Source organism: Anguilla rostrata, chromosome 19, assembly GCF_018555375.3.
Source record: "Anguilla rostrata isolate EN2019 chromosome 19, ASM1855537v3, whole genome shotgun sequence".
Taxonomy (NCBI): domain Eukaryota; kingdom Metazoa; phylum Chordata; class Actinopteri; order Anguilliformes; family Anguillidae; genus Anguilla; species Anguilla rostrata.
This window is the reverse complement of record NC_057951.1, coordinates 11222845-11250361: the sequence shown is the minus strand read 5'-3', so window position 1 is coordinate 11250361 and position 27517 is coordinate 11222845. Positions and strand designations below refer to the sequence as shown.

Here is a 27517-nt window from a genome sequence, read left to right as displayed (position 1 = left end):
CAACGCGCCGCACTGTTACAATCACTTTTACGTAACTGAAGTGCGGTGACTCCACTCCGCGTATTGCGATTGACCCTCAATCAGAGAGAGAGAGCCCCTGTCAGACCGTGGCGCTCCGCAGTTTAGTCAGCTTTGATCCGGACAGTAACCGGAGGGCTCGATCTTCACCGTGCCAGCACTTCGTGTGCGCAGCCTCGATCAGCACAAAGATCATTCAAGACGGGCGGTCAAGCATTTCCACTACCTACAGAACATCAATGAACTCGCGGTTTTTTCGCAAGACTCCGAACAATTTCGACATTGCCCTTCTTGTTGGGTGAGTTGACATTTTTATAATGTTTGTTTATATCCGCGCATCAACAAATGTTGGTGTGGCATTTATCAATAAAATAACTTGCCACAGCTGGGCTCTTTTTGAGTTTGATGAAGCAAACTTTATGAAATGCATTACGATTTGCTTGTTAAACTAACCCTAACTTGTCCACATAAATTAACCCTCTGTGTTCATTTATGTGGACATTTGTGCCTAAGATTTTTTTCGTCGTTTCTATGTTTAGTCCGATTCTTGGATGACCAAGTCAATGTCAAATCAAATGGTATCAAAACGTGAACCTGTTGTAAATCTGATTGTTATGCTGAGGGACGACATTAAAGTTTTCCGTGATAGCATGCTGTATAGACCGAAAATAATTGTGCGCAAAGAATATTGTTCGGTTGTTTCCCTGGTCCATTCGGAGTGTGTTTAAGGGAAAACGTGCAGGGCAGTTTTTCCACACGGTTGTGTTTCGTCGCTATTTTGAGGACTTTCGGGGCTGAATATCATCACATATAATATTCTCTTTAAACAAGACTTGACAGGAAACAAATTCAAAACGAAAGCAATGCGAATTAAAAAATGTAAGCCGAGCAAAACATAGTAAAGACTGAATTTAACCAGAGGATGTGTTGTCTGCCGCAGCACAGTGGCACAATGCAGGAGACATGGGGAGCACCTTACAATGACACTTTATCATACATATTTAACATGCGCCCGAAGCAGAGAGTAGAGCCATGTTTTATGAACAGATAAATCGTGTTGCACACCCCTAAGAGCGCAAAGATCCTGTATGGCAGATATCCAATCCCCGGAAAGTTGTATACGGTTATACTGTGGATGCTAGTCAGTGAAACTGGCTGAGAGCGATAATAGGCGCTCCATACACTATTCGCCCGCCTCTGGGTCTCCCCCCTTCTATAGCTCCATATTTACATTCATCTCGGCAGCCTGCGGGTCAGGGCTGGATCACGTTGTGATGCGCAATAACGCATTTGATCTTGACGGGAATAAAGGCGTGGAGGGTAGAAACAAAACGATTGGAGGGACGCGCTAGTCTGTCGTTCTCACTGGTTGCCACCTCGCGACGCCACCTCTGGTGTCATCAGCCTTCGAATCCACTGATGAACTATTTGCGTTCCAACCTACAAAATAACAATTGCATCACTGTTTATAATTCAGAAGTAGAATGTGTATCTCAAAAACGATGTACCGATGGGCATGTCACAAATAAGGTAATATTTATTTGATTCCATCTTTTAAATTATATGCACAGTTACCTTGCAGTATTTCTGATTGCTTGTGACATATTAACACCCGTTTGACTTCAACTACAGCTTTTCCCAGCCGTACAAAAGCAACCTTGTCCTATGTAGTCGACACTGCTGGCAAAAATACGTTTTTTTCATAAATAGTTCTGAATCATGGACAATTTTTTGTGGGATTTAATCCAGTTGTAAATAACAAAGCAAGTACAAAATCAAAAACAGTACAGATTTTCTAATGTTTGTGGGTGGATCTGAAATTTCAGACCTGACTGAAATAACACATACACCAGTCAATAAGATTTATAACAAGCAATTACATTTGAACAACTGCATACCTTAACATTCAAGAAAATACAGCCAATTAAAGCATGAATGCAACGGTTCATTGTTTGATGTAAAATTGCACGTATTTAAAGACTGTTATGTTTCGGCAGGGCCAGAGCTGTAAATTGCTTCTTGAGGGATTTTGAGCAATAGGATACAGCACATATGACACGCTGGCATCCACTGCCTATAACACTTATAACACCCAAGCAATCAATGTTTAACAACGAGTCAGTGCTCTCGCTGGACAGTGTTAGCCCCTGTCACCATGGAAACATTGACGGTTACTCTTATGAATACCCACCTTAGATTTTCTTTTTCAGCGCTCCATTGTGTAAGTTCTTGTGCAGGCGTACAAGATTTGAACATTCAGAGGTGATTTTAACGTATTAATGGAGCGATCTGAGGTGCGTGTGCGGTATCTCGTTTGTACAGCGACAGACCCCGCTTCCCTGTGCTCGAGCAAACAGGTGGCAACCTTTGGCTGTGGGCTTTGAAACGACGCCGCCAACTCCCAGACCAGAAGCCCACACCTGGCAGCCTAACCTGATGACACAGAGCATTATGAGCTCAACCATCAAAGAGCCTTCAGAAAAAGCTCTTCACTGTCGGCGTATGATTAGATTATGTTGCCAGCTAGAATAAGCGGGGAGGATGGGGTCCAACGCTTTGTGTCATTGCACAGAGCACATACATGCACGGCTCTGTTCCTTATCCAATCAGAATGAATTCTGCATCTGAAAATCTTTATTATTGGGTGAATGTTTGGACATGGAAGTAGCTGTGCTACTGGAGCCAGTGGCGGTGGAATCTGGCCACGTTCTCTCTGCCTCAGAGACCCCTCCCGTCCCCCGGGGAATGCCTTCAAAGGTTCCAGAATCCAACGACACTGCCGTAGTCTGTTCCCAGCTGATTGAATAGCCGGCTTTTTAAATTGTGTCTGACACTCAATTAATGAGCAGCCGTCTGTGATGGATTCCTCTGTCCCCGCTCTTGGACAGCCTGCTGAAAGGCGTTTTGGCAGAAGCGCGTGCAGCACTGTATGGATATTACCGGGGTTGCGTGTTCTGGAACGCTCTACCGACGTCCGCCCTGTCTGAGAACGTGCGGGCAGTTAGACCAGAAGCAGTGCGTTTTGGAACCTGTTTCTGTGTTGGCCCTGTACAGAACTAAGCTGGGCAACCCGGAGCTGTTTTCCGGTTCATTCCGGTTCACAAACACTGGTCTTTAAGAGACTGGACATTTCTAGTCTTCAATAGCATGATCACAAATCCACTTTGACGCCACACACTACCGAAAAAAAAGACACGTGCCCAAAGCATCTACTAGCACTGCAGCACTGTAGCCCACCTTGCCCGGTTCTCCATCCCCCCGGAGTGACCCAGCGGCACTGGTGGAGGGGCGGAGGAACCCCCTGGGGGTCTCTCAGCAGGGCAGCCAAGCCCGTCATCTGACGGAGGCGCCGGCTGCCAGTCTGGCCCGCTGGGAGCTTGCCGAGGGGCACCGCCAGCGGCCAGGTTGCCATATAAGGCCCCAGACGTGGCGGGCTCCCCGCACACGAGACCCCTGGGCTTAGAGGCGGCCAGCGGAGAGGAAGCAGGAAGTCTGGCCGAGTGACTCACTCCCAGCATGCTCTGGGGAGACGATCCGGAGCCGAAGGTCACCGGTTCAGACGCAAGGCAAGAGGAAAACTGGGAGGAATGCACTTCACTGGAAGACATGAAAAATGTGACCTGTTCAAGTTTCCCAAGTCGAAAGGCCTTGTCCCACTTACAATTATTATTATTATTACTATTATTATTATTATTATTATTATTATTATTATTAGTAGTAGTAGTAGTAGTAGTAGTATTATTAGTATTATCATGCCACAGAACTCAATAAGGCGTTATGTTTCCAGAATGTTCTTGCAGTTGAGAGGCACATCTCTTTCACAGCTGAGATGTTCGTCTGTGGCTTTTCTGACCATTGGGAGGTTATCCCATAGACGTTCCGATGCGGCCATCTGTTTCGAATGCATAGGCCTTGATTTCACTACAACAGGGTCCGGCTGTGGGTGGCGAACGGGCACATCTATCGTACCGCGCGTCTCCTGATTGCTCATTCACGGCTCGTTATCTTCCCTGCAAGCTCGCGTCCCGAATTTGATGAGCGCATATATCATCCTTTCTCCGAAGACAAAAAAAAAAAAAAAACGCGCATCATAATTAGATGAGGTAATACTACCCTGAAGCCCAGTCCAGCTGTGTTCCCTCACACGCTCCACGCTCCATCTGCGCTGGCTCAGTCCTGATCAAACTGACTGATTGCAGGGGGGAGAACGCGAACGCAGGCCGCACGGAGAGGCGTATTATTCATCTTTATTTTTTTCTGAATGAATAATTGAAGGGCGTGTTCCCACGGCGATGGCGGTTCGAGGGTCTCTCTCTGCGCTGCCCACCTCTGCGGATGTGCGTGGGATTCGGTCTGCTATTCACCCGGTGCTCGCCCGCCCACGCTCACTGCGCTACTCGTGCTCCCGGAACACTTCATGAAGTGTGTGGGGGGGAGAAAAAAAAAAACACGTTCGCCATTACATTTTTATTTTTTATGTTATGGATTTTAGGCTACATTTAGAACTCAAAATTAGAGTGCCTTTGTGTGGCTTTGAGCTCCAGTATTTGGAGGCGCCCTATTGGCTGGCGTTGACTGACTGCGGCCAGTAGCCCCACAGCGTGGCTCGCGATTGACCGACCCGTCATCTGAGGAGGGAGGGTGGGATCCGGTTGGAGGGATTGTCTCCTTTGAATGTGTGCAGCAGAAACTGGTCTAATAGTTGCAGGATGTGCAGTAGCCTGCCCCTGTCTGCAGAGTCTGCGCAGCTCAGCTAATGGATTTTGGGGAAGAGTGTATGCTTTTCAGGGGCGGCGCTAAGGGGGTATAACAGCCGGTTCAGGGGGACCCCTAGAGGTGGGGTGTGTGTGTATGTGTGTGGAGGTGGGGTGTGTGTATGTGTGTGGAGGTGGGGTATGTGTGTATGTGTGTGGAGGTGGGGTGTGTGTGTATGTGTGTGGAGGTGGGGTGTGTGTGTATGTGTGTGGAGGTGGTGTGTGTGTATGTGTGTGGAGGTGGGGTGTGTGTGTATGTGTGTGGAGGTGGTGTGTGTGTATGTGTGTGGAGGTGGGGTATGTGTGTATGTGTGTATGTGTGCGAGCACCGGCAGGGGAGGACCCTTTCTCATATTTTATTCCCCTCTGCACAAATAATTTCTAGATCCATCCCTGATGCTTGTCTGCACTCTCCCTAATTAATGGAGGTTGTTACGGTGATGAGACAGGTCTAAAGCTATTGTAAGAAAAGCTGTTTTAATAAAAGCTTTGGAAGCGCTCATGGGGAGAGCTGGTAGAGGAGGAGGAGGAGGAGGAGGAGGGGGGTGCAGAGACGGAGACGGCGATTACTCTGTTTGCTGATGTGTTCTCCAGATGTTCCGTCGCTGGGCTTCGGAGATGAGATGTTGAGGCCCGAGGCGGCTCTCCACAGCGGGACACACCGGCTCTGCGACTTCGGCGTTCAGGCGGAGGGGCGTTAGGGCGCGGCTGCCATGGCGAAGAGCGCGGAGGTGAAGCTGGCTGTGTTCGGCCGAGCCGGGGTGGGGAAATCCGGTAAGGGCCCCGCCTAACGAACACGTCAGACTGTTCCACACGACACATTCTGCCTGGAGTGTGAGTGCTCTCACTGCTGTAGTACAGAACTGCTGCTTTTTTTTTTACTGTATCATGCTGACAAACTAAAGCTGCAAATTGTAATTTCAAGTCATTTCAACTGTGTCAGTAATTCATCAAAGATTTGTGAAAAAGGAAAGCTCTGTCTGAAGTCCCTCAGAGAATCCCAAATCAACGTCTGTTAGTGTTTTTAGTATTTTCTTCTTTTTTTTTTTTTTTTACATAATATTAGTGCTTTGGGTGAAAGGAGTATGTTGCAGCGAAAATATTTTTTAAATATAATTTATTTTATTGAGGTGTCCCTTGTTGTCTAGGTTTCACCAATGTGGAATATATGGTTCTTGAGATTAAGACTAGAGGCTGGGGAACAAAAATAAATTTCCAGGTCTTAGGAGGATATGTGGCAGAAAACCTCAAAACGAAAGGAAAGTTCTGACAGCAGAATCCCCTCACGATCACTCAAATTGCCTTAATATGAGAATAAGCCCTACTTACGATGCAAACCGCAGACTTTGATTTTTTTCCTGTCATGTTGCCTTCTGCGAGCTAAACCAAAATAAACACTAATTCCCCCAGGGAGGCCTTCACCTCCCTTCGGGCTGTTGCTCAAATGACCTGTTGATGCACACGTGCAGTCAGAACACCGGATGTGTATGATTTGATCACTTTAAACGGCCTTTTTTAGGATTATCTGCTGCTTCATTGATTTGTTTTGCGGTGAACGGGGTCCATGGCTTTTAGAAAGAGAGCCAGGGAGCGACAGTAGGGAGATGGTCATAAACTCATTCAGTCAGGGGGCTATAAATGCCTCCCCAATCAAAGGCCTGCCTCCATTAAATGTATTGCCGTCAAGGCAACTGACATAACTGACGTAGACAGGCAAAATAAAATAAATTATATAAAAATGAATTTAATAAATTCCAAACAATGTTAAATAAATAAATACCACGATAATTATGTAAGAAAATTATTGTCGTATTTATTTTGACAGGTGGTCAGTCTGTTCTTTGGATACATTTTGAAAAAGCACAAAGCAACTGTGTGTGCTGTGGAAATGTTTAACTTTCAAAAACGATTCAGACTTCAGAGACTAGCCGATACATTTGCAAAGATTTCTGGCCAGTTCAGGTTTCCTCCTGTGGCACAAATCATACGTAGGTATTGGCAGAGAGTCCGAGTGAGATATGCTTTCAGAAACTATTGTACTGCTTCTGAGCTGGACCGAGTCAAGGTAACTGATACTGGTGGATTATATCTTTGTACGGTAAGTTGGTAGCTGGCTTTAGAAAGCAGAAACTCCATTGAAGTGACAGTCTTTTGCTCATGAATTCCTTAGAAAAATAAGAAAGGAAAGGGCATGCCAGGCAGTCATTTTTTTTGCCAAATGTTAAAATTAAAAACTCTTGTGGCAAAAGATACAGGCTGACTTCCTGGACGAGGAATCGGCCAGCTCAACCTCCACAGGCTTGTCTTTGAATCACTGCTGGATGAAATGTGTTATTTATGGTCAGCATTACCACTTTATTTAGTTTTCTTCCATTTTTTTTCTTCTTTCTTTTCCCTCTCCAATTTGGAATTGGCAGTTATGTGTCGTTAGTGCGGCCCACACCCACACCCACGTGAGCAGCGGTGCAGCTGCCAGGCCCCGCTTGGCTCGTCTCTCATTGGCTCTAACCGGTCACCTGTCAGCGCCCGGCGCTTCCTTGGCTGAAGCTAACACAGCTATGACCAGGGGAACGCTTCTGAATCAAAGCCTACCTTTACCCCTGGTGTCACAGAGCCAGCTGAATCCCAGCACTGTGGACGCCCGCGCTTATAGCTGGCTAATGTCCTAGCCCAGGCTAATTCCTGCTGTGTTTAGGCTAGGCTCCTGTCTGTGTTCGTGACGAGAGCCTCTCCTGGCTGATCTACTCAGGAGTCCCTCTGTTTCTTCCATCAATACAGTTGTGAGGATGTTGTGCTATAGTGAGTTACATCTATCTTCTTGTAATGCTAAATTGATCTGCCTTTGATCCTGTCTTTTCTCTACTGCAGTGCAGCGAATATTACTTCAGTGAACCCGCTGACAAGCTTGTTTTAGGAAGTAAAAGCTGTACAGTGTTGACACAATGATACCATACAATGACAAAAATGAATACTGTCAAAGTAACAATATGAACTCCTTTACATTTAAGCAGAGTTATGGACCGCACAATGTGAATTCATTTCAATTGTTCAGTTGTTTCTGGGACAACAGTCTCCTATGGATATGATGAAGCGGTTGAAGACAAAAGGGTCGTATTGTTGCATCATTGTATTTATTGTTTATTACCTGCACTTTTCTTGCACACTGGCTTCCTGATAAGATGTACTGTAACACACGGCAGAAGGTCCTGTTCCTCTACACTGACCCCACTTTCTAATGCGCTTCTGTTCAACAAAAGCAATCAAATGCAAATATAATCTCCTCTGCTGTTGAAGTCCTCAGGGTTTCTGAGGGCTTGAGATATGATTTTTAGTCCATATTGCTCATATCTAGCTCCACGGGGACATTTCACAAATCACCGGTAAGTTAGTTTACTTATACCAGTATGCAGTTATGGCAGTCAAATTCGTTGCTGTGATAAGGTTGCAATCACCCCTTCAGAATCAGTGACTTGTGTGAGTAATTTTGTTTGACATTTGGCAAAGAGGGTATGAGGGTGTGACTCAGTCTCTAAATTGGCACTAAAGAGCTCCTGCATCTGGAGCTATTATATGATAATCAGCCTGTTCCCCTGACAATATTAATAAAGTAATACAATATATTGTGATGAGAAACATTGCCATTTACTTGTGGGTTTGTTTGCTGATAATATCATTTTTAAAAGAGTACTGATATAAGGAATGCTAATGATAAAAATGTACCATGTATGTGTTTGAACATGCATGTAATGACTCGTATCGTGCCACAGCTTGGCGAAGTACTTGATTGTGATTGGCAGAGAGGGTACTGATTGTTGTCTTATAACTTTCATAGAGAAACAGTATAATGCATGGTAACAAAGAATTTCCAGCTGAAGTGGCTTTATCAGCATTCCGGATTCATACGCAAGCCCATTGAAATTCAGTTTCAGTTGAACATTTTATTTACAACTGACAATAAATTAAGCAAACTAGCAAGCAAGGTAAGCAACGACAACAACGTGGCCTGACAACAATCTTTGTTTTGTGTTGAATTGTATTCGCGTGTTAAATGATTTCCTCTGCAAGTAGGGCTGGTACAAGCAGAATAAACATCCCTGGGCTCTGGCTGTATGAAAAACGAACCGCTCCCGGGCAGTTTGTTTGGCTTTTTTTTCCTTGAGATGACGTCACGGCAACCCTGTCGCGGTTGATTTCCATACAGCTGCTCAGCCCAGAGGGGTTTGCATGGCCGACAGATATGTCACATATTCCACCGTATTCAGTGCGTTTTCCAGCCTGCTATATTCCCTGCGTAGTACAACAGCATCGTTTTTCAGCAGTGCACTGTGTTGTGATGTTTTCATGAACTGCATTCCTCTTCAGTGATTGGCCGCAACTCAATTGCACAATCAGTGCACTTCAAAAAAAAAACAAAAAACCTTTTTTCATTAAAGATACACAACGCGCGGCTTGCAAACATGGCCAGACTCCCAAGTAAACTAAGTAAAGTGTGTTTGGTTGGATGTGCTCAATATCGTTAACAGTAAATGAAATCCTGTTGATCTGTTATCTGGATGCAGTGCTTGGGCGGTCAGCCTTACTCAACGGTTTCATTTTGCCATGCGTGTAAAATTATAGTCGGAATCTTTGGAAATAATTCTCTAGCCGCTGCTGGTATGCAAATGCGGGATCATAATTGCAGGACAAGGCTGCAGTATTTGTTCAGGCAAATGTCTGCGGTGATTTTTATTTTGTCTCTCGACGCTTAGAACAAAATGCACAGATGTTAGATTGAACAGAGGCCATAATTATGTTCTCCAAAGATGTTCCTCTTTTTTGTTCATTTTTTAGGCCCGCACGCGATATTGGGATTGGCATCGCCGGACGAGAAACAATGTTCCCGTCTGGAGGCGTGATATTAACAGCAGGCTATTTCTGTAAATTTAATAAGAAACCACTTTGTTTTCCGTATTCGTTTTAAATGCGTATGACCAGTAGAGGTTAGCAAGCAAAATGCAATTTAATGGAAAAGTTATTACCATAATAATCGGCGCGTGTGTTTCAGGGAGTATCTTTTCTGTGAGGTGAAACCTCCATTCTTTGAGATAGTATTGTGGCTGCTTTAGTTTCGGGTTGAGGTCTGTGGTGGTAAGACACACCACAAGGTACAGACCTACAGGTCCCTGCCACTCAGTACTGCCCCAGTCAGGACTGAAGGACCTTGGGATGCAGTACTGCGCCCCAGTATGTGTATGTTGCAGTGCTCTCTTCCCTGATCATTCTCATTCAGGACGTTCCTCTCACACTCAAACCCCAAAATCCTGTGGTGAATGTTTCTGTGGATTACCGTAAAACTGTCCATATATCCTTTACCCTTACGATTTCATAGGCACTTTTGACATTACATAACTATTCATCTTCAAGTAATCATTTATTTATCATTAAATTTTCTTAATTATGTACAAGTAAGCCAACAAGCCATAGTTAACCGAAAGTCCAGCCTCCGAATTCCATTCTCACTAGTAAGACCGAGCCGACAGAAAATCATTCCTTGGCATGTGTTTAGGTCTGGAGTGCGTTCGCCATCCTCCATTCCGGGGCACACACCTGTATTTGATTAGGCGAGGGGGCATCGATCATCCCGCTCTTTTGTGTTTGCGGTTTATCGAGTTACGCGACTCCGGGGCCGGGGCAGGATGTGACATAAATCCTCTCGACGAGCCCGTCGCCGGGCCGACGGCCACAGTTTCGGGCCGCGGCCGCTAAACGGCTCTCTCGGACTCGAGAGGAAATTAAGTTTATCGAGCACAAAAAAACAAAAAAAGTTTTCAGCCGTAAAAGGCTTTGAGAACACGCCGCCGCCGCCGCCGCCTGATTGGCTGACGCGACGGCGAATAAATCCAGCCGACCGGCTTCTCACCGACGCCGCTGTTTACGTCTGGCCGTAGTGTTTACGCCCATTAATCAGCCTTGTGTGAGCGCTTGGCACCTGAGGTATGCGCGCCAGCTTTTGTTGTCAAAACGCAGATATTAAATGGTCTGAGATTGGCATGCGGTGGATGCTGGGTTTTCAGCGGCGTCTGTGGTCCGCTAGGGTTCCTTGAACTAACTGGCCTAACTTTCTCTGTAGATTTTGGGAAATATTTCAAAATATAAAACCTTTTATATTAGAACCCTTTCTAAAAAAATATGTAAGCCTTTTTACCTTATGATGGGTCCCTTAGAGGCCTTTGGGCCTGGCTGGGGGTCCCAGGATGAGATAGGGTTGGAAATCCCTGTTGTAGACTGTGTGTGTGATGCAGTCTCCAGAGGGAGTGTAAACAGGGTTACAGCCTCTTGAGCATCATGCTAAAAATGCATCTGATATCTTGAGGGTAAGGCTCTGTGGCTGTGCTGCCTTCTGTTATTAAATGTCAAACCTTTATCCCCCCCGAAGACAAACATCTACTACAAGAGACCCGTCTAGTGGGCTTTAGCATCTCAGTTTTGTAAGACAGTGTTTATCTGTGTTATGTTCTGCCCCCGTGCAGTATCGCTGTTCATTTCTCAGTCTGCTTTGGCGATAGCGTGTGGCGCCTGGTGAGGTGACGGAGTTTGGAGACGGCCCCAGCAGGGCTGGCCAGGCTCCACCCTCTACAGCTGACCTGGGATCAGTGCGAGAGCGCGCCCGTAATCCTTTGACAAGCAGTGGGTGCTGATCCGTAATCAAGAGGACGGGAGCAGAATCAGTGCTGATGATTGGCCGGGAGATGATTGTGCATTAATTCTGGGCAGTGTAATGACGATAAGGACATGTCGTGAGAGCCTTCTGCACTGTGTGGCATGCTTACACTCCCCCGAGCTTTAACCCTCTGAGGAGTAGGCTTCTTGGGACGTTTTTTTTTCCTCTTCACATTTCTAAGTCAGTGTTCCAGAACGCCATCGCTTTCAGTTACCAGCAGCGATTGTGACATCAGCATTAGAATGTTCAGTCAGGAACATTCTAATCACTTATTTGTGATCTCAGAAGGATTGAAGCAGACAAGCAAACTGCAGCCAAGGCTGAGTAGGCATTTTTATATATCCTGCACGAGCCCCATTTGGCACATAACTGATTTTTGAATTATTATCATTATTTGTTTATGGGCCTATGGGATTAGTGCACTTGATTCTAAGCTCAGACCCCTTAAAAGGAACATTTGTCTGGCATAGGAAGCTATAGGCGACCGTAAATAGTGCGTACTGTAAGTGCACTTTTCCACATCAGGGTCAGGGGCCCTGGAGGGTCTGAAAATGAGTCTCGTGGGCATCCCACCAAAATGAAAATAAATTGTCCCTCTTCAAATAATATTTCGTTGATGCATTTAAAAGAAAAAAAACACATTTTCAGATTTAAAAAAAAACCTTAATTGGTCCTCATATCCTCGGTAATATTGTGGTAATTACAATTATGGATAAATCTGTGTGCTGCATTGCTTCCAGGAGAGACAGACGTTCTGGAGCCCTGCATTTTGGAGATAAGATCCCTCGAGGTCGGTAAAAACTGAGGAAACTGCCCTGTGATTAAAAAGCCAGACGCGGGCGACATGAAGTCACGTGACCTGCTAAAAAATGGCCGCCGATGCTGAGACGGCCGGGCTGGGAAAGGCTTCTCTGGTGCCTCCTGCTGCTGCTGTGTGGCCCAGGTCACACGCCCACCCAAGCCCAGCGCTGCTCTCTCTGTGCGTTTCTACTCCGCGTGAGTTACGTGAGCGTTTGCACTTGTCCATTTTAAAGCAGGTCCCGTGGCTGCCGTGGAAATGAATTATTGACGAGCCGTCACCGCGGCGGCGTGAGCAGAAATTGACACAGAGTGGCGAGGCGTGGCGAGGCCAATCGCACGCCGCGTCGTTAGTCCGCGCGGAGACGATCTCGCCGCGACGAGCCGAGAGCTGCGAGCGCTAGACCGGGCGGCGAGGCGACGGCGGCGGCACGGCGAAGGCGTCCGATTCGCCGCCGAACCGGTGAGGTCGGCGCACGGCGTGAGCGAGCGGGCACCCCGCGGACGCAGCATGCGCTTTGCGTGACTGGCAGCGCCGGGGAACAGCGGCAGAGCAGCGAGGGGCGGGGCGGCCCCCCTCTGACCGCCGCCACCGTGGATTCAATTCGGCGCGACGCTGGGCTAATTTCCTCTCCCCAATTTCCCGTGTTTGAATTCTTTTCTTATTCCTTTTTTCTTTCATAACGCCTAGGTGGTGAAAATGTAAACCTGACAGCAAGTCAATTCTGTGGGCAAATCGTTTCTTTTTTATGACTCTTAACATGGTGCTTCCTCTCCGTTTGAAAATGAGCAGGTTTTACCTCCCCTGTGACGGCCTCCGTTTGAGTCCCAGGTCAAGGCCTCGTGGCCTGTCTCTGCGCTGAGTGGATGGGAAATACACAGCCGCTGATGTGTTTACCGTCAGTGTCTCCTTGGTCGTGAGTTTGTTTGTCCCAGGCCGGGGGAACAGGACGTGCCTGTCATCAGTCAGTGCATCGATTTTGGGTTTTTACTCCCCCCTCCAGTAACGGGGACATGCATCTCCTCAGAGATCCGCTCACCTGCCCGGTACAGGGTTTGAGCCTTAAGAGCCTGAAACCCAGCCGTTTGGGCGTCCTTATTTTTAGAGCTCTTCACCGTTCCCCACCCCGCCGCCCTCCCGCTGTGTTTACGGTTCGCCCCGCTCCCGAGTCTCCTTCGGCGTGAGTCATAGCTTTCATTTTCCTCTTAACAGCCCTTCCCCGCTTCCCTCCTGAGGATTAGAAGGCACTCAGAGCGTAATGACGGGACCATAAAGACAACGGAGGATTCTGGGGTTTTTTTTGTTGTTTTTTTTCTTTCTTTCTTTCTTTTTTTTTTCTTCTTTATGTTAGCCGGAGGTTGCAAATTGCCTGGGTTTTTGCGTTGTTCTAAAAAGAATTTCTGTTGCCTTGGGCACTTGAGCTGAAGCTGTGCTTTAAAGGGCTCGAAACGCACGTCACAGCCCCCCCCCCCTCCCCCCACCCCCCACCCCCCTCCCCCTCCCCCTCCCCCCGATCCCATCGTGCACCCACGTACGAACACTGAGAATTCCTTTGGGCTTCATTTTAGAGTTACCTGTCTGAAATCTGCTTTCTGTCTCAACACTGTGCTTTTGTATACCTGCCTGTGTACACAGTAAAATGTTAAGTGTTAAATCAACTCTTTCAGGGCACATATGGTCCCACTTAATTATTTTTAAAGGACATTTTGCTCTTCATTTTAGAGAGTCACCAGCCTTAAATCTACTGAATGTCTCTTTGCTGTGCTTCTGTTTACCTGCGTATGTAGAGTGTATTACAGTTTGCACAACTTCATTATTTTTAATGAAAGTTGACTAAGTTTGAATCTGTTAATGGGCACTGAAGATTCACTCACCGAGTTTTTAATGTGAATATCTCACTGGAATTTGAAATTAGTTTCACGGGAACATTAGTTTCATTAGAAAAGTTTTGAACTTTAGGTGTGGTGTTTAGCTGGATGTACCATGTCAACTTAATGGCCACTGTAAAAGTGATTATATAAATGTTAATTCCTTCCTTGAGTTTTATTTTTTGAATCCAGTCTGGGTTCTTTATTTAATCTCTGCGGATTCAGCCTGCCTGCCCAGAACGCTCTGCTAGGCCCTGATAGGCCAGGATTAATTAACATGGTGATGCTTGGTTCAGAACGCTACTGAGCCAGATTCTTTCCAATTGTGCTAGCTACCGTTCTGGTGCAGTCACATGATCGCGGAGAAGATTTACGGCTATGGGCGGGACAGTGTGGGAAACCCCGGTCTTTCATGGGTGCCCGGGGTGTGGGGGGGGTGTTGGGAAACATGAGAATCATTCATACAGTGACCCTATTCACTCAACGGAAGGCGATCCTCATCCGCGAATAGCCGGTGGGCATAATGTGGATGAGAGGATTTATGCTTTAAGGTGATGTGTAATCACAGGTTGTACACGTGGACGAGACAGGCTTAAGTGGGTCACATTCTCTGCTTCAGTGTCTGTGGGCAAATCTTAAGGCTTTCATTCCTGTTAGGAATTTAAGCATTTTTGACCCTCAATGAGCATTGAATGGAAAATGTGTGGTAGAAATGGCTGGTCCCTGTCACTACTTAGCCATTGCTGGAAATGGCAAGTGCCTGGAATTGGGCCACTGTCTAACATATTAGTGACATTATGATCGAATCTACCCGGCGATGGATCTGAGCGGAAGCGTTCACGAGTGGCCTCGGCCTGGGAAACACACAGCCGTGCCTGCGCTGGGGCCTGTGGAGTGACGAGCACTGTGTTTGTCGGGTGTGAGGTGGTGTTAAACGCCTCTCGTCTCTCAGTCACCAGGGGTCCTGTGTCGGTTCATCCCTGTGGTGCCGGAATTAATGCAGAAGCACAGGTGGGGGGCTGGGGCTGGGGCTGGGGTGGGACAAACACACCAAGGAGAGCCGTGGGAATGACTGAAAGTCGATACTGGGACAGAGAAATGAGGATTGAGTGCGTGTGTGTGCTTTGCCTCCGGGCGGGGCCGCCCAGCCCGGCTCCTGGAAGAGCTGCCGTCCTGGAGGTTTTCATTTCAGCCCTGATCAGGCACACCTGATTCCACCGATCAGCAGCTCAAGGAGATCTGTGGCTGTTGAATGGGGTGCGCTTTGTCAGGGTTGGAGTGAAAACCCAGAGGACGGTAGTTGGCCTTAGAGCGATGCTCAGGATTATGGGTATGATGAGGAGACTAGTCAGGGTCAGCCCGTGCCCTGAGGAGCAGCCTGACTCTGCCGGTGAGAGAGGCACTGACAGTCGCTCAGCTGAAAACACATATTTTTACCAGCTAAAACCGTCAAAGACAGGGTGGAAATCCAGAGAAGCGGTCTTGACCATCGTGGTCGTTGCTCTCTGTTGTTCCAGCGTAGCTCTCAGTGGGAACCTCTGCTTGACAGCCCAGTGATTTAATGAGTTTAATTCCAATGTGACCCAAGGCCCGTGAGATAGCATATCGGATGGGTTAATTTTAGACTGAATTATCTCCAGACCCCAACATCACCATAGGGAAAAGAAACACAGCTAAACAAACAAACAAAACCAGGATTTGAGCATTTGAAAAAGTTGCATTTTAAGTATCAAATCAATTACAAATATATTTGATTTATTAGAGCATAAATCAATTATTCCTACTTCCTTAGAAATATAGATTGCACATACAGTATTATAGAAGACAGTTGGTATCTCTTATTTTTTTAAATATCTGAAGCATGGAATTGCACTTATGAATGTGGTAATAATTGCAATCTTCTATGGTCTAAATATATGGTATTCATCAGAAGTACACTTTCTGATTTCATATTTTATCCTGAAATGCATAATGTGTGATACTGAATATAATCTTGCAACTATCTTGAGGATACACCAATTTGTGTTAAAATTGTTTTTAGAAGTCCCACTGAAGCTCTGAGAAAATAGTTTAAAAATGTGTTCAGCTTTAAATCATCTTTTTAATTTCTAAAACTTATGTAAATAGGAATGTAATGACATTGTGTAATTGCTGCAAGTCACAACTGCAATTATCTGTCGCCTTCATTCTTTATCAGGTGGGTGCAGTTACTCCATCTTGATGGCAGTGTCACTACAAAAAGGTGGTTCTGCACATGCTCAGAACGGTCACGGTCTGACTATCCAGTTTGTGTTGTTCCTTATCCCAAATGTAAATGTTACCACATCCTGGCGTGTCTACGAAAGATTGATTGCCAGGTGCTTCGTAGGAAAGAGCTAGGACTATGACTGGTGCAAAACAATGTTTATTTATTTCATTACCCAGTGAATCAAAGGATGTGACATTTGTTTACTACCCTAATAAAACCAGAAGAAAAACCTTTGGTGCCTCTCTGCCGCACAGCAGCAGCAGCCATAATCACAATAATAATTTACAGACTAATTGGATCATTTGGTCTGGAAGTGCTTTCCGTCTGGGGCAGCTGCGTGGTGTGGGGTTTCCACGGCAGCGAACTGCCACATGTAATATTATGGTCTGCGCCCCTTTAACATTGTTTTCCCTGGCCATTCCCTCTTCTTTTAATCTGATTTGTCGACTGCTTTGCCTTCGATGATCCCCAAATTTTTGTTTGTTTCTCACCTTAATGCATAAGGCATTATAACGCATCGTAAGGCTTTATAATGTTTCCCAGGGAAATGGGCTTTGGAGGAAAAGGGCATCTGGCCGGGATATGGGATCTGACCTCAAGCCCAGAGGATGTGACTTTTCCTGTTTGTCCCACATTAGGCCAAATGTTTTGGATTGTTTGTCTTCTGGTGATATAACAGATATTTGATTGAATGAACAGGGCACAGGACACTGTAATGCAAATACAAACACAAAGGAAGTTTGGTGCTGTGCTTTAACTTCGGTCACAAAAACAGAATTAGTAACAGGCAGCTGTTTGGATTAAATAATTTTTGGATCGCTAATTAGCACAGTTCTGTTCAGTAGCATTTCCCACAGTGCAATTAGCTCATCCAACAATGGGGCCACTCTAATGACCTCCTAATGATGCTGTGTTGTTATGGCACTTGGTAAGCAATGGTTGACATTTACCAAATTGCAGCATTCCTTTGACACCAGGTTATGACCTCGCGGTTACTGGATTCCTGTTCTCTGTGAATCATTCTCAGGATCACGCTTATATTTTCATTAAAGACGCTCACCTGTTACAAAGAAATGCGCTATAGAACAGACATAGTTTCCCCACGTTCAGATTCTATAGATATTGGAATTTAATTTAGACCGTGTGACCGAGAATGTTCGTCCATTTTCTGAAGCAATTTACCGTGTGTGTTTGTGTGGGTGTGTCTGTGTGTCGGTGTGTGTGTGCATGTGCATGTGAGTGGGTGGGGGGTTTCCTGTATATTAGAAAACCGATTTTGACAAGCTTGGCAGAACTTTAAATAGGTACATTTTATAGCCTAAAAAATGGAATCGAGCTATACTTGCTGTGATTGCTGCCACATTGAACCTAGCAGAGGGATTGAAGTAAGTGTTGAGCATTTTCCCTTTAACCTAAATGTGTCAGCCACTCTTTTCACGCTTAAATGACTCATAAACAAATATGTGCTACAGCTTTTAGCGAGTGGCTGAAAAAAGTTTCTGAAATTGCGCTGACCCAGAAGCGAGATTCATAAGAGTTATATAAGAGGAAAAGTTTTTATTCAAAAATTTTTCATAAATGATGAAATTATTTGCTAATTTTAAAATTGATTGCAGGCTGTATGACTCATTCCCTCCCGAGCGCAGAATAACTGCATTAGTGAAAAGAGGCCTATTCTATGAGCAATGGTTGGAGGTCTGACAAAGTATGCTGAGGTAAATAAAGAACCAGCGAATTATTTTGAAAAGAAAGCATTTACAGAGCATAACAAGTATGAAATTGTTTGCTGTTATATTGGAACATGACAGGTTTCAGTGAAGGATTCGAGAATACATTTTCACGTCAGTGAGCACCATGGAATTTAGTTGCCTGGAAAGAATTGTTCTGCCTCTTTCTAAGAAGGAGAGATAATTATGGAAACTGCCGGACGAGACAAATAGGTGTTCAGCTGAATTCCAGACAACTGTCCAAGTACCGTTCTTACAAATGTGTAGGAAAAGGATGAATGATCAGACTCAGGCTCCCAGTAGCCTTTATTTTACAGGCTGGAACCTGGGCTGTGTCATTTGCCAAATAAGACTTGGAAACAGCTGGCTTTGTCTCAGGGGTTCCCTAGGGTTCCTTAGGGTTCCTTAGGGTTCCGCGGGTTACTCCTGTATTGCACACCCACGGACGGCTCGCTGTCATCGGTAGGCGATATTCCTCTCTTCTCGACAGCCCCTGCACACCTGCAGTCTTGGTATTGTTTCCAGGCATTTTAATTGGCTATTGTGTGCTGGGGAAAAATGGTCCCTGTCTTGTGGGCAAGAACATTGAAGGTTTGCTCATGTTTCATAGAATATTGGTGTGGGTGGCACAGCTGTACCGGAGAGGCAGCTGGTGATTTAACAATGGGGAGAGCAAGCAGTTTTCAGTTTAAATGTCTGCATTGCAGCTGCGAAGTCCTGTCGCCATTTAAAGAGAGCGGACGCCAGGGTCTCTGCGAAGGGTTAAGTCCAATGTGTCAGAGGTTCCGTATCCAGAGTAATGGCTTTCGGTGAAGCTAATTTTCGGGGGGGGGGGGGGGAAACCGAGATGGATGTTCTTTCCAGTTCAAAGACAAAGTCATTTTCTCCATTGTCTCATTCAACAAAACACACCGTCACTCCACAGGAGGAAACCAACGCCCTTAGAGTTTCAAGTCATCCATTCAGGCTCATTTGAAATCATTCAGGCATGGAATAGCCAGCTCTTACAGAAGCAGGCACAAGAAGGCCACATCCTGTATAACCTATATGACGCATAACCTTCTCTTCTCACTGTTGGCGGTGCATTTCATTACCCTGCCAATGCACCTAAATCTAGGTCCTAGATGATGCCTGGCTCCTAAAAGGAATCTGTTTTGAGCGCGGGTATTTTATGTACTGACCACAGAATGCTGGAGCTAGTTGTAGATCAAATAGGTATGCAGTTAACTGTCTACATTGCCTACTAACTCAGTTTTGCTGTATACCTGTGTGGAGCTGATATCCAGCATGATGACTATCTTTATGAATCCTTCAGTAAACAGAAGCGCCTGTCAGGGGCCCACCTGGTTAGAGTGCTATACATTCCACTGGCTGCTGTGTTATAAGAGGCAATTCCAGTAGAGAGGCTGAAAACAGATATAATTCTTAAAATAAAGAGCTGAGTCAGCCCCCCTCTCTGACCTGTCGGCTGTAGATGGGGAGGTGAAGCAGGGGGGTGGACGTGAGTGGGATGTCCTCCCGAGGCTCGGCAGGAAAAAGATGTATTAAAAATTGTAATTCTTTTTGACATATTTATAGTGTCCCGGATGACAAAATAAAAATGCTGCAGTGAAAATATGGTCAAAAAAATAATTTAATATTTATTGAATGTCCCTGGTAGTGTAGGTTTCAGCAAAGCAGAATATGGGGTTTCTCAAGATGAAGGCGAGAGACATGTGTCCCCTACAGGGGACAGAAATGAATTGCCGGGGGTCTTGGGAGGATATCCCATGCCTCTGAATGGATCCCCAGCCCTGTACCGCTGGACGCAGGAATGCTAGACCCCGTTTCTCAGAGTGCTAAGCGAATGGAAAAGGACTGGAGGCGACAGTGCTGTTAATGGGGGTTGATGAATGGCTGGTTCTGACTTGGGCACTGCATGTGTCTGCGGCCAGTCGATAGACAAAGTGTAAAGATCTATGAAACTAAAACAGACCCAAAAACACCCAAATGCCAAATCGCAAAGTGCGCTGAGGAGCATAAGACGCTTTTATTTGAAAACCTTAATCAGATTAAATTGAGTTACAGCATACGGCCACAGTCTAATGTTTAATGTTTAGGCAAGCGCACCAGGGGCCGTATTCATAAAATGTATTTTACATAAAACATGCGAGGAATTAATATGAAGGGCTCCACTCAGTGTTCCCTAGTTTATGCCAGAGCAGCTCGATGTCCTGCGGCCTGGAGCTTCTCTGTGCTTGATAAACAAGATGCACAGATACTGTACTGTACTGTGAGCAGAAGTGGCGAGTAGCAGCATGCATTTTTGGAGGATGCGTTTGCTAGTGTGCCCTCGCCAGGAAATGGTGATGGATATTGCGGTCGGCGGGGAGAGGTCTCGCATGCGACTGTCTGCGTGTGTAAATAAAAATGTGGATCGAACGATAAAGATGTGTGTGAAGGTCTGATTAGATCAGGTACGCAGGCAACAAAGGAGGGCTGGGATCCACAAGGAGACCCGTGAGTCACCAGGGAGGGGGCGGCATAGTTGAGCGTAAACTTTTTTTTTTTTTTTTTTAAAGCCGCAGGCTTTGTTTACTACCACAGTGGAGCAAAGCTCTTTAGGACTCTTGTGTTCTTCGTCATATTAGATTTATACTGCTTAACACTGAGGCAATTCAGGTTTAGAACCTTGCACAGCTCCGACTAGGATTTGACCCTACAACCCTTTAGGTTACAGCCAGGGTTAGATTATTTTCCCTTATAAGGCGTGAGATCACAAATGTTTGATTAGAATGTTCTTAACTGGACATTCTAATTCTGATGTAACAGTCACTACTGGTAGCTGAAAGCAGTGGAGTTCTAGAACACTCTTTGAAAAAAAGCATTCCAAAAAACCTACTCTTCAAAGGTTTAACTCCTGCACCACTCTTTCCAGAGCGGTGACACTGACAATGCCTCTGTCTGTCTCCCTGCAGCTCTGGTGGTGCGCTTCCTGACCAAGCGCTTCATCTGGGAATACGACCCCACCCTCGGTAAGTGACACCCTCGCCACCCATCTGGAGCCTCTTTGTACCCACAATCCCGTGGGGCGTATTATTGGTGGGAGCTCGGTGGCACAGTTCGCCCCGTACTGTACCTTCACACAGACGGCCCATTCATCGACATTTTGGGATGGCTTAATTGCCATCACGCTCACATGCATCTGACTCCTTAATGCCACTTGAAGGGCCCCCCTGCTTGAGGTTTGTTTCATGAAAGCTAATGTTTGTGACATGCTTCGCCATTTCCATTCAACGTGTCTTATCTGAGCTTGAACTTTAGTTGACATTTTCTGGGAGGAAATGCCAAAAAGCAAACCCCCGTGAATGCTTTCTGTTGACCATTTGGTACATAACGTTTCTTAGGTTTTACGGTATTTTCATGCATAAAAACCTTTTTAAAAAAAAAATCCTTTTAAAGGTGTTTGATTTATGGGTTTTGGACAATATTCTTCCTCATTTCCTGGAAGGTTGTACTGCCAGTTCAACAGAAATATGGTTTGGATTTAGCATTCACAGCATTCTCACGATCAAACATAGTGTTGCTCTCATGGTTACAGTGTAAGACGAAAATAAAGCAATACTGACATTATCACATTGGTAAACTGATTTGAACCAGTGTTTCAGAGCACATTCATTGCTGCCCTAGTTTTAATAGACATGTAGCCATCATATCAGTTTACGCTTCCGTTTATTTGCAGTTCTCAGTTACAGTGCTTATTGTCCAGTAACCCATAACACGGAACATCATCTTTTCCGCAGTACACAAACGCATGCGTGCTGTTATGTTATGCCACTGGAAGCGAAAGCTGGTGGCTTAACTTGAAACACCGCTCGCACTTAAGTGCATGAGGTAAATGTGTTTACGCCTGTGGAAGGTGGAGGATGTAAGGAGGTGGAATGCGAGGGTAAATCCAGGGGAATTTGCAGTATCTCTCGCCCTAAGACCCCTTCAAAGAGCGCGCTCAAATCTACAGACGGTAGCAATTCCACAGGGTAATTACATTGACTCCCAGTCGTTAGTTATAATGGCAAAAGTATGTAGCAGCGGGAACATTCGCCCATAAATTCAAAAGCTTTTTGTGTGCTCGTTCTGTGTTTTTTGACCAAAAAACATTATTGGGGTTTTAAGGCTTTAAAGCAGTGTACTCGGGCCAGTTCTCTCACAAGTCCCAACAAGCGCATTTCCCAAATGGAGAAGATCATGGGGAAAATGCAGCATAAAAGCACATTACAGTGGTCCTGAAGGTTAAAGTCTCCCCTGTTTGTCTCAATAGCCATGTTCTCTCTGAATGTCCTACTGAGTGCTTCATGAAAATTGTTCGAAAATACACAAAATGTGTGTGATCACAAAATACATTGCTCGTCCCCATTGCCTTTGGCACAGCCCTCCTCCCCCCAGGAGGCGCGCACGCGTGCCCTTGACTCTGTGCTCGGAGGAGCCGGAGGACGACGGGCGGCTGAGAGGGAGGGGCTTCTCCCCGCGACCGCGCGGCTCGGGCCGCACCGCCGCCACCGTCGCCGCCGGTGATGAGAATATTGAGTTACCGCGCGTCCCCCCCCCCATCCATTTAAGAAGCCGTCCGGGGTCTGCAAGCAATTTCATAAAGTTTCCACGCGTGGCACAAGCTCTGTATTGAGGAGAAGCGGAGCACCCATTCCTGGGTGACAGCTCCTGTTTCATATTAATCCGGCCTCGACTGTCACTCAAAAAAACGAGGCACCTGTGCAAGCAACATTTATACTGTGGCGTTTGAGGTAAATGAATCCCTCTTTAAACAAACCCGCCTGGCGTTCCGTCTCACCTCTTCAGGTGCGATTCTCGTCGCTGGCATGCTACACAAATGGGAAACTGGAAGCCTTTTCTGCAGTAGCTGAGGGTGCTGTTGTATGCTCAGTTATGTTGTGAAGTGTGCAGCACGTTTTACATTTCTGGCCTCATCCTATTTGGCTCATCTGATTAGTTTAAACCCTTTAAGGTGTGAGATCACGACAAATATGTGAGTAGAATGTTCTTCAGTCACTACTGGTAATTGAAAGAATGGAGTTCCAGAACACTGACTGCTTCAAATGTTTTTGAATGAAACTGTCAGTGTTCTAGAACTCCATTACTGTAATGTAACAATTGCTGCTGGTAATTGAAAGCAATAGAGTTCTAGAACACATTCCAAAGAGAACCTGCAATTCAAAGGGTTAACGACGTGGATGACAAACGCGCGGAGGCTGCATGAAGCGAAACAGGGGAACCGGCCTCAGCTCGGCCCTGGGGAAACCAGGGCAAACAAACACAAGTCCTGACTTCCTCAGGTGCCAGTCAACCTGCACTTTGTTTGCAGGATAAATCACCGGACGCAGAAAGGCGTTTCCTCGTCTGGTGGAGACCCTCTCTCCCCGCAAGGCAACGGCAGGAATGCATGCACTTTGCAGAGCAGAAAGCAGTGACTTATGAGCTGTCAGGAAAATTATGGATGAGGACCTGCTAAAGCCTTTCTTGGCTCCTCTGCGATACAGTAGGCATGTAGGGCCGTTAAATCATTTCCCCTTGTCCAGAAGCCACAGCAGACCTCAGAGTGTCAGTCAAATGTGGGCTGAAAATGTAGAGTGGCAGCTGCATTAACGGGATGTTCTGCTGAGCCTGTGCGAGTTTCGGGTCTGCCTCCGCTCTGGATTGTCCCAACGGCACAAGGGGGATGCTGGGAAATCAATGACATCACTTTGCCTGGAGCTAACCGTGGCCTATTGCCTTGTGAAAACTCACGCAGAATAATAATTGCTATCCTATCACCCACTTGGCGCAGGTATTGCTAATGTGCCCGGCTAGTTTACAACAAAATGCAAACTTAACATTTGGAAGACGAACGGCTGTTCCCAGGTTCATTACTTAAACCCGCCAGACTGTGCCGAGAGGGGTTTGTGTTTCTTTATTTACAGAGAGGTAAATCTTCAAAACTAAACTGTGTATGTTTTCCTCATTCCGAAATGTATAACTGGGAAGAATAAGTGCAATGTAGTCCTGGGGAACTTGATGATTACGGGGTATTCATTCTAGAGTCTTTTTTAGCCACGTTCCTTCTAATCCAATGTAATTCCCTACATAAAATGTCTAACTGATATTTAAGTCATTATTTTTCTGTAATAGAGGTCTGTGCTTTGAGAAGCTGATGTATCCTTATGCTAGCGGATTTAGAAGGCTGTATTTAGCATGTGCTCTCCTGAGCATAAATGGTATCTTAAAATGTTTTACTTCACACAGCTGACCGAAATGTGTTTGGGTAAGGTTTCCAAAGCATGAAACAGACCAGAAAAAAAACAGAATAACCTTGAAATTAAGCTGAACTGCCTCAAACAGCAGTAAAACACATAACAAAGAAAGATTAAAGAGAATATATGGCCCGGAGCAAATTAAAGAGCTCATTCGTTTTACGGCTTGCACATCTTTGACCTATTTTTTACACAGCATTGTTTTTCTGGAGCTATTCCAGTAAAAGTGTTTGCCTCTTGGTATAATATAACTGGGCAAGATCTGAAGCTGTTTTCAACAGGTTCGAAAGGCTGTTTTCCCACCAGCACTTCCGTCATTACCCCCCTGGGTGCAACAGTAGTACTGCATGACATAAACTGTTTAACATTTTAGCGAGCGGGTTTCACGCACACCCGTGCTGACTGAGTACGCCCTCGTCTGTTTTCAGAGTCAACATATCGTCATCAAGCAAGTATTGATGATGAGCTCGTCAGCATGGAGATCCTGGACACAGCTGGTCAGGTAAGCTCCTGTGCATCACCAATAATAATAATAATAATAATAATAATAATAATAATAATAATAATAATAAAAGAAGAAGAAGAACAAGAATGCTTACTGTAGTACCTTCTATATAATGAAATTGCAGCCTAAACAAAGATCAGAATAAGCAAATTAGACATTAATAAAAGGGATTCAAAATGATAAAAGGAGAGCTTTCGTACGAATGCCTAACACCACCCCCTGGTCATGTTGCTATTGTTGACATCACACATTCCCGTTCCGTATGACTTCATTCAGACGCCCGTCTCCTGTCGGGCCGGGGTGTGAGGCGTGTGACTGTAAACACAGCACCCCTATCAGCACCTCTCTGTGCTCTGAGGTCCCCTGTGAAACCTCTGCTGAAGCTACCACTCGCTCATTAAAGTCTATTTTTAGTCAAATTGGAGCTTAACCCCCTAGTCAAAGGTTGTTGTGCAGGGCTCTTAAAAAAAAGAAAGAAAAAAGCCTGTGATTCAGGCTCTGGCAGCGAGAGGATTTGGAGGAGTTTAAAATGTGTGTATTTAGAGTACAGACAGCTTTAAAAGTGTGTTAAAGTCAAATTTTCCTAATGCTTCACAGCTATTATACATTTATTATTCGCATAATTAGCAGTGCTTGTGGGGAAAAAGACCAAAAGATGTTGATTTTTAACAATAACAACGAGGTCATGTTCTCTTAGGGTGTGTAGAGCAATAACATTAAATCTTTGGAACAGGGTAGGTCAGGAATGCTTATTGGCTGGCTGCTAATCACATGATAGCATAACCAATGCTTATTGGCTGGCTGCTAATCACATGATAGCATAACCAATGTTGTGGCATTCCGTACCATCACCGCTTTGCACGTAATGGTGAAATATTAGCAATTGTAAGTTAACTGTGTAACCTAAAAAGCACAGTAAAATTAGACAATTATATGTCTTTACTTTACTAAAATGTTATCAATTAGTCATCAAATATGGAAGTTCTTTCTTTACTGCCCTGCACACAGAGATGTCCCTTTTCCTCATTCTTCAGGAAATACTGATTTTCAGACCCTAAATGCCAGTTGTATTTGCCTTTATTGCTTAACATTCTCTCGTGCGATCAGCGGTTGTAGAGCACTCTTGATGTCTACGCCAGTGAATTACTCCAGCGCTCAGCCTCCTGAGACATTTACATTACATTTATTCATTTAGCAGATGCTCTTATCCAAAGTGATTTAAGTGGCTTACCTCTTTTGGGCTCTGTTTATTCGTACGGCTGGGTATTTACTGATGCGAGTGTAGTGCACTGGGAATCAAACCTGCAGAATTTGAGGTACATGCCCTGTTACCACCCCATTAAGCCAGCCAATTAAGGGTTTGGAAATCACTATGTCCTGATTAATCGTGAAAAATGAAGTGTGTGTGTACATGCTAATCACGTGACCAACCCCGCCCCCCCCACACGCACACACAGGAAGACATGCTCCAGAGGGAGGGCCACATCCGCTGGGGCGACGGCTTCGTGGTGGTCTACGACATCACGGACCGGGGCAGCTTCGAGGACGTGGTGCCGCTGAAGAGCCTCCTGGAGGAGGCCAAGAAGCCCAAGAGCGCCACGCTGGTGCTGGTGGGCAACAAGGCGGACCTGGAGCACGCGCGGCAGGTGAGCACGGAGGAGGGCGAGCGCCTGGCGGCCGAGCTGTCCTGCGCCTTCTACGAGTGCTCGGCCTGCACGGGCGAGGGCTGCGTGAGCGAGCCCTTCCTGGAGCTGTGCCGCGAGGTGCGCCGCCGCCGCGCCGTCCAGGGCAAGGGCCGCCGCCGCAGCTCCACCACGCACGTCAAGCAGGCCATCAACAAGATGCTGACCAAGATCAGCAGCTAGGGGGCGCCGTGCCCAACGCGAACGCTGCGGAGCACAAGCGAACTTAAATCTCTATGTAAAAAAAAAAAAATGTATTAAAAAAAAAAAAAAAAGTGACATTTTTGGCCTTGGTCATCCTCCGTTGGGGAGAGTTGACTGCATTTTTTGTTTTGTTATATACATATATACGACAAGTAGTGTATAAAACCTATAAATAATATAGTCAGAAAAGAAGCTTGGCTTTACTTCGCTTATGGGACGGCTCCACGGATTCTCTTGGCACTCTGGAGATCGCTGTATACCCACGCTCACTGTCTGATTCTGAAGGACCCTGGGAAATGGAGTGTTCCCTCTGGAACGGTTTCATGTCAAGGATTGTCAGTGAACCGTTTTAGAGCATGCCGAGTGCATCCGGAGCCGGTTCCCCAGCGCTGGTCCTTGCCCTCGAGCGGCCCTCAGAGTTGCCCGTTTCAGACGTTGCTCCGAGCGGCGCCGCGTACGGACCGGTGAAGCTTCCGGCTCTGTGAACGCTCTGTGAACTCCTCGCTTCTACCAGCTTATTTCGGTTGGATTCGCCCTGTGCCTACAGAGGTTCACATTTTCCCCAAATACCTGCCGTTACTCTTGAAATATTTGCCTTCTGGGATTACTCAACGGAACAGACCCACGCCATCATTCACAGGCAGGAGCTTAAGCAGGTCTCGGAGTTCCCGCTGGCTGATGATAAGACCCGTATACTCAAAAGCTCGCCCCTCAGAGCCTTCAGATACCCT

At 45.9% G+C, this 27517-nt stretch overlaps 1 protein-coding gene across 1 annotated transcript; it reads left to right on the top strand.

Moving 5' to 3' along the window:
- Nucleotides 1–26859, top strand: rerg (RAS-like, estrogen-regulated, growth inhibitor). The gene is made up of 5 exons (XM_064318912.1): nucleotides 1–316; nucleotides 5367–5546; nucleotides 21072–21128; nucleotides 24824–24897; nucleotides 26358–26859. The coding sequence occupies exons 2-5, from the start codon at nucleotides 5486–5488 to the stop codon at nucleotides 26763–26765; spliced, it is 600 nt and encodes a 199-aa protein (XP_064174982.1). The 5' UTR covers nucleotides 1–316; nucleotides 5367–5485; the 3' UTR covers nucleotides 26766–26859.
- Nucleotides 26860–27517: the final 658 nt, after the last annotated feature.